This window comes from Austrofundulus limnaeus, unplaced genomic scaffold, assembly GCF_001266775.1.
Source record: "Austrofundulus limnaeus strain Quisiro unplaced genomic scaffold, Austrofundulus_limnaeus-1.0 Scaffold21, whole genome shotgun sequence".
NCBI lineage: Eukaryota > Metazoa > Chordata > Actinopteri > Cyprinodontiformes > Rivulidae > Austrofundulus > Austrofundulus limnaeus.
In genome coordinates this window covers 221,161-228,853 of record NW_013952423.1, presented here as the reverse complement: position 1 = coordinate 228,853, position 7,693 = coordinate 221,161, and the positions used below count along the sequence as shown (strand labels likewise).

General features: G+C 39.9%; 1 protein-coding gene across 1 annotated transcript in view; it reads left to right on the top strand.

The window, feature by feature from the left end:
* The window catches only part of orai2 (ORAI calcium release-activated calcium modulator 2), a 6,528-nt gene extending 4,600 nt beyond the window's left edge, over positions 1 to 1,928 (top strand). Inside the window, exon 3 of the mRNA XM_014003938.1 lies at positions 622 to 1,928. Within this exon, the coding sequence (XP_013859392.1) occupies positions 622 to 1,191 (570 nt within the window). The 3' untranslated portion in view covers positions 1,192 to 1,928. The remainder of the gene's footprint in view (positions 1 to 621) is intronic.
* Positions 1,929 to 7,693: the final 5,765 nt, after the last annotated feature.

The window sequence follows — 7,693 nt, the reverse complement described above, 5'->3', positions numbered from 1 at the left end:
TCATTAGTTACATTTAAAATCTAATTCCAGTTCAAACAGAATAATCTATTGTCAAAATAATTATGGAGTGTGAATCATTTTCAACTCAAAATATCTTCAAACTAATGAAATATGAAGTTATTAGTGAGAAAAATCACTCTGGATAACAGCAGACTGACTGCTCGTAAAATATACGACAGGTCTGGACCACACGTGAATTTTGTTCATATCTGAAAATAATCTTAGAATACGAGAAAATTGGTGAATGCCACAAATTCGTCTAAATCACTCGTACGCACAACTTAAGAACAAATCTGTTTGTACGAACGGTTCTTGCATGAGGCCCAATAAATCTAAAGAAGACGGCAGATTGTGTTGTATCTTCACTACATCACTGTCTCCCWTCCTGAGCAGCACATTGGTGACAGTAAAAACTCCCTTTTAACAGGAAGAAACCTCCAGCTGAACCAGGCTCAAGACAGGCAGCCATCTGCCTCGAGCGGCTGGGTTTGGGGGGATAGGAAAGAGACAAACACAAATACTTGACTGTTAGTGTTGTCTTTCAATTTACTCAAGCCAGAATAGCGTCTCTGAAACGATTCTTTGCATATATGTATTGTAACGTGGGAGTTCCTGTCACAGGTGGCCATGGTGGAGGTACAGTTGGAGGTGCAGTACAATTATCCCCGAGAGCTCCTCATCGCCTTCAGCGTGTGCACCACCGTGCTGGTGGCGGTGCACCTCTTCGCTCTGCTGATCAGCACCTGCATCCTGCCCAACGTCGAAGCTGTCAGCAACATCCACAACCTGAACTCGGTCAGCGAGTCGCCTCACGAGCGCATGCACCACTACATCGAGCTGGCGTGGGGCTTCTCCACAGCCCTGGGCATCCTGCTGTTTTTAGCCGAGGTGGTGCTCCTCTGCTGGGTCAAGTTCCTGCCCGTGGACTCCGGCGCCAAAAAGGCGCCCGTCTGCTGCGCCACGACAGCCAAGCCGGAGGCGACGCACCCGGCCACGCACAGCGGCTGGCAGGCGGCGCTGGCCTCCACCATCATCATGGTGCCCGTGGGGGTGATCTTTGTCATGTTCACCATTCACTTCTACCGCTCTCTGGTCCGCCACAAGACTGAGCGCCACCACCAGGAGATCGAGGAACTGCACAAGATAAAGGTGCAGCTGGACGGCCACGAGAGAGGCCTCCAAAATGTGTGAAAACACGAGCAGCTTTAAAGACTTTCCTCTGTGTTACATATTTATCAAGTTTATCTTTCTTTGCCATTTGCTCTGAACGTTAATGCCTTGAACACATGAGCAGCGAGCTTTACCGATTGTCTCGTTCTATTACAGCCAACATTTCAGACTGCTGTTTTCTACATAAGGTGAATGTTTAAGGTTTGTATGGTAACTTTGTTTTTCATCTGATCCTGAATACTGTTGGTAAGGGACAGAGTTTAAAGGTTTACAGAAAAAAAGGGCTAATATTCTTATAGTACCAAATTTGCTATACTTAAGATATTTTATGTGAGGGTTTGAGTGCTCATAGTTGTTCCGTTTGTTAGCAAACGCCTGTATTCAGTGTACATAGTCTCAGAACATCTCGGCTTGTCTTAATGTTTTAATTATTTCGGAGAATAAGGCAGCATTCTWATTCTAGTTCTTATTCACCTCCACACAATTACTTATACCTTAAGCTAATTGCCAGCTGAGCTTTTTTGTGATCAGCCAAAGATAATWATGGMGTACATTTCAGCAATAACAGCTATTATGTATGTCAGATAAATTGAAAATTCTGTACCACTTTACAATAAGGCTCCCCTTATAGATGGCTTATAAATAACTTGTGTAAAGCTCCCTTTAATAAGTATATTGCAGTTKCACAGTACAATATTATATGTAAAATATGTGTTTTCAATACATTATTGTGCTTACAAGGTAGAAACCTGGTCTGAAATGTTTTAATATAACACCTTTTAGATGTAATATGTACATGAACAGATTAGGCTCACTATTTGGCAAGAAACTGGACAGTTTTTTCTCTTTCTCACCCTTAATTAATGCATAATGATTTTTTAATTGTTTACAGATGAATTAATAACCTATTTATAAGCCATCTATAAGGGAAGCCTTATTGTAAAGTGATATTGAAAATTCTCTTATTAATAGTAAAACATGACCAGTTGCTCTAAATCATGATTAATAGTTTTGAAGTGAATTTGTCATAAATACAAAGGGGTGCAAAAGTAGACACATGCTTACATCTGTTAATAAACCTGCCTTTGTTGCTACCAAACACCTTACAGTTGATATAAAATAAGAAAGCTGATTTAATTTAATACAAATTAAGCAAATGGTTCCTGAGTTTATATTCAAGCTTCTGCTCATAAAAGTGTTGAGTCGAGGCCTGTAATGTCATTATCGTGGTGTTTTTACCCCACGTTGTTACGACTGGTGGAGCGTAGTCCTCCGTTGTATGTGTGTGTCTGAAGCTGCATGGTGATCGACTGTGGCCAAGTCTGAAAAATGTCGTCTTATGAAAAACGATTGGTGCAAGGATTAYTTTGCATCACTGTTTTTTTACTCGAATGTTTAAAAAAAGCTTCAGCTTTTTCTTTAATGCCAAAGTAGCTTTTCCTGTCTGTTACGAAGACCGTGGAGCCTGTGTGGCAAGCATCAAACAAGACTATTCTCATGACTGATGCTGCTCAAAAATGCTTCAATATATGAAGCTGTTCACATTTTGTTCTGCCTTCCAAAAATACTGCCTATTTTGAACTGCTGTTTTAAAGGTCGTAAGCACATCTTTCACTGGAAGCATTAAAACCCCGATGGGACGGTAGAACTGTGACGTAGTAAATTGTGCCCTCCAAGTTTGCGTACTACAACTTGGAGTCATTTTAGCCTTTGGTGTTGACAGAATATTATTTTCTTTTGTTTAAAGAGAAAGTTATCACATTCCAAATACCAGGACTGACCAAAGTGTCGCTCAGTTATTGTTTCTCATCCACTCCAGGATGGGTGGTTCATTTTGTACAGGGAACGTCTGGCTTTGTTTCATGTCTGACTGGTTGCAGTTCACATCCTGTAACATACTGTCAAAATAAATGCCTCCCCCCCCCCCCCCAACCTCTTTCTTCGATGTCTGTTGTTTCAACCAAAAGAATGAAGTTTCTTAACAAAAAGAAAATGTCTAATTATGACTACCTCTTGAAGCTCATCAAGAGAATGACAAGAGTGTGCAAGGCAGTAATCAAAGCACAAGGTGGCTACTTTGAAGAACCTAGAATATAAGAGATATTTTCAGTTGTTTCACACTTTTAAGTATATAATTCCACATGCATTAATTCATGGTTTTGATGCCTTCAGTGTGAATCTACAATTTTCATAGTCATAAAAAAATGAAGAAAACTTTGAATGAGAAGGTGTGTCCAAACCTTTGGTTTGTACTGTTTTCCAGTCACAACTGTTACTAATCCAAATTATTTTGTCTTTGGCAGAATAAAAAAAGAAATGGAATAACAAGTCAAAAARCAAAATGATAATTTTTAAGTTTTTTTAATCAACCCATTAAGTGATTTTTTTACCCTTTATTTTATCACACAAATAGATTAATTTCTGATTAGATTTGGATTTGAAATCGAGATTAATACACAATATATATTTTTGGTCAGTAAAGAAAAAATCAGAACAAATCAGAATAAGCCCTCTGATTGGTTGTACAATCTGTACTTTCAGAAAGACAAAGTGTTGTGTTTATGCATTTTTCAGTTTGATCTGAGTCTTTCACTCAGATCATACATGTACTGTCTATCACCATCCAATCAATTAGACAATTGTTATTGCACTGCTGAAAATGCACCAAAATTAACATTCAAATTTCAAGTATGTTGACTAAAATGGTGGTAAAATAGAAATATAATGTAGTTGTAATAGTTTAGTCTATAAATTCACACTGTTAAAACATCACCATCACAGTTTAAATCTTATAATTGAACACAAACATTTTTTGTCAATTAGTCAAGATGATCAAAAGTAACAGACTTCAGTTCCAGAATTCAAGCCTTAATTTAAAGGTCCCAACATTTAAAAACTTAACAAAACTAAACAAAAGTAAAGACAGAAAAGACCATGAAATATGTACTTCCGTTTATCCATCCAGTTAAGTCACAGATTGTGCCAGTGTCATACAGCAAATATGTCAGTGTTAAAGTAACACTATTGGTGCATTGCATTTCAGGATTTGTAAAGATCTGACTCCAAAGAGATCTTTCACACAGGAAATAATGTTTCCATGAGGTAGGGTTGTGGTGCTCGTATGTGGGATACTTCCTTCAAGGATCCTGTCRGTCTTTCTTTGCCAGCTTCCTGTACCTCTCCTTCAGGATGAAGGCAGATGATTTGGGTTGCCTTTGTCGAGTAAAAATACCCTTCTTGTTCCCATCCACTCGATAGAACGCTGGACACAAAACCAAGAAGAAACTTTGTAATCATTTTAAATCTATTTTTATGTCAGCGAGTGCCTGGTGACCAGGTCTCTACCCTTGAGGACCAGTCAGGCTCAACCTGAATGAACAATATGCGTTTGCTGTCCTGTGGGCACCCCACCTGCAGGAGGGGCCATACAAGTTGAGAGAATGAAGTCATGGGCCTTGGTGCTCTGACCCTGTCCTACCAAAGCTGGCTCTTGGGACACAGAACGTTACTTCTCTGGTGGGTTAGGAGCCTGAACTAGTGCTTGAGGTTGAAAGATACTGACTTGATATAGTTGGGCTCACCTCAAAGCATAACATGGACTCCGGAAAACAATCCCCCCCCCCCCCCCCAATGTCGGTTCCTGCCAGTTACAGCGACATCACACAAGACCCCACATTGAGAGACTTTGTTGGCTGAGTGTAGTACATTATTCTTCTCTAGAGTTGCCCAATGTGAGAGGCACCGAGCTGGTGTGGGTCTACTTTTAGCCCCCCAACTGGGACGGGCTCTGAAGATCATTTGTGCCTATGTACCAAACAGTTATTTTTATTTACCATTATTTAGCCAGGCAAGTCCCGTTGAGATCTCAGATCAGAGTATTCAGCCTTTTAGGGGTTCTTAGTGCTCCAGTTGGGGACTCTTTTATTCTGTAAGGGGACTTCAATAATCACATGAGTAATGACAGTGTGACCTGGAGGGAATTGACTGGGAGGAACTGCCTCTCTGATTTTACCCAAGTGATGGTTTGTTGCTGTTGTTCTATGCTAGTTATGGTTTGTCCATCACAAACACCGTGTTTGAACATAGGGCTGTCCAAAAGTGCAGGTGGCACAAGGACRCTCTAGGTCATAGATCGATGATTGACTTTGTAGTCGTGTCATCTGATCTGTGGCTAAATGTTTAGGACACCCGGGTGAAGAGAGGAGCTGAGCTGTCAACCAATCAATATCTTCAGTTCTCCAAGTTCAGGTATATTASGGCTTTGTTTACGAGTGAGGGAAGTATGGAGAATGAGATTTGTAGACAAATTGGTGCAACATTTGCAGTATTGCAGATTCTGCACCAATCTTGTGTGGTGAAAAGGGAGTTGATCTGTAAGGCGAAGCTCCATGTTTACCGATCGGTCTACATTCCTACCCTCACCTATGACCACAAACTTTGGTTTGTGACTGAAAGGCAGAGATTGTGGATACAGGTGGTCAAAGTGTGTTCTCTGCAAGGTAGCTGGACTCACCCTTAGAGAGTTAAGATTTAAGACTTAGCAGAGCCTCTGCTCCTTCACATTGAGAGCAGCCAGTTGAGGTGGTCTGGACATCTGGTAAGGTTGCCTACTGGATGCTACTTTAGGGAGGTGCTTCAGGTTGGAAGAGTTGGAGTTGGAAGTGGGGCTGGGGAAAGAGAGGTGCCCAAGCTGCTGCCGCCATGACCCGACTTGAAATAAGCAGATGTTGGATGGATAGATAGATTAAAAACAGAGCTAATGAACAGGAAAAGCGTGTTCAGGCCTTTTTGTTTGTGTTAAAAGATGAGCTGAGGAATTCTGAACCAGCTGACGTAGTGATAAAACTATCTAGTAATTGAATAAAAAGCACAAACCACATTTTAATATACCTGAACACAAAGGTTTCATGAAATGTGTTTTAGCAATACTGAAAATAAAATAAAATAAAAACTCAGAATGTCTTTTATATGACAAACTAAATTGATAAGGATGCTTAAAGACTAGTTAATGAGATTAAGATGATAATTATTAATTGTAAAAGTAGAATCCTGGCTTTCTTGTTACCTTGTGAAGTCATGAAGTCAGCAAAGTTCCATATGAGTTCACCAATAAAAAAAATTGTTCCTCCTTTCCTTGTCAAAAACTTGGTGGTACTGCCGCAGGAATTCGTTCTGGAACTCTTCAGTGAACATCACAGGTGGATCCTGCAGAGTGAAAATAAAACCTGTTCTGTCAAGTGATAGCACAACACCATTTGGACACACCTGGACATCATGTCAGCAACATGTATGACATTGTTTTCAAATTCATGTACTTTATTATGGACTTGTTRCCCCATTTCCAGCAATGAGAAATTCCACCCTTTTTGGAAAGCTTTTTATTCGCAGCTTTTCTGGCAATGATGGCCCTGTTTTTAAGACGGTATGCCAAAACTGGCCCAGTTRTAATTTGCTTTGTGTGGTGCTGCAACACAAACCACCTCTGACAAACCAAGTGTTAGTGCAATGTGTGGGCTAGAACTGGGTCAGACATATTTTGCTCTGTGGACAGTCTCCATTCCAGATAATCAAAAAGTTCCTCAATTGGGTTGAAGTTGGACATCTTTGCAGGCCACTCAAGTTCTTCTACAATTCCAGTTCTTTTGCTTATATGGTACAAATATGCATGAATACTCACACTATGAAGCCCAGCCACTGCATCTGCTCCGTGCTCAGACTGGATGATGGGCTTCTTGTACTTTTGATGCCAGTTCTCATGCTCAGTTTGGAACTGGAAAGGGATGACCTCCAGGTGGCCTGGATCAAAGTACCAGGCGAAGTAGCTGTTCAAACAAACTACATCTACAAAAGGAGCCTAGAGACAAGATTAAAACATTGAGATTATTCTCAGACATATTCATGGCTTCAATTACCCCCAATGTACACTTTGCAATTATCAGAAATTCCCAATTTATCATACACGTATTTAGTATCCAAATTTGTTTTTTTTTTCCAAGTTAACATTTAGTCACATCATATCTAAAACAATCTTTTTTTACCTTTTATTTTACCAGGCAAAACACTAAGAATAACTTCTTATTTACAATGTCCGCCTGGCAAACATCCAACATCTTATGTTGCTGAAACTCAATGATAGTCTTTTTTACTGCATAATCTCAAAACTCTCATAACAATTTTCTCACATCTTTTTGAATACATATGGCATTGAAGTTATGTTTTTAGGATGTGTCAAAACCTTACGTTTGTACATCAAGCCAGGTTTAAATCTCATGATGCGATGGCACAGACAGTGTGGGATAGTTGTATAAAGAACAGAGTACACCTCCTACCACCCACACCTGTTGCTGTCATTCAGCTACGTTTGACAGCTGAGAAGGGAATTCTTCCAAACTGTTTAAGAAAAACAACAACAAAATGGCCACAACTAATTTGGTTAAATGGTGAAATCTCCAATGGTGATTAAATGACTTGGCTACCAGAGTTGTGCATCTCTGTTTACTAATGCTTAATGATATTTTTATAA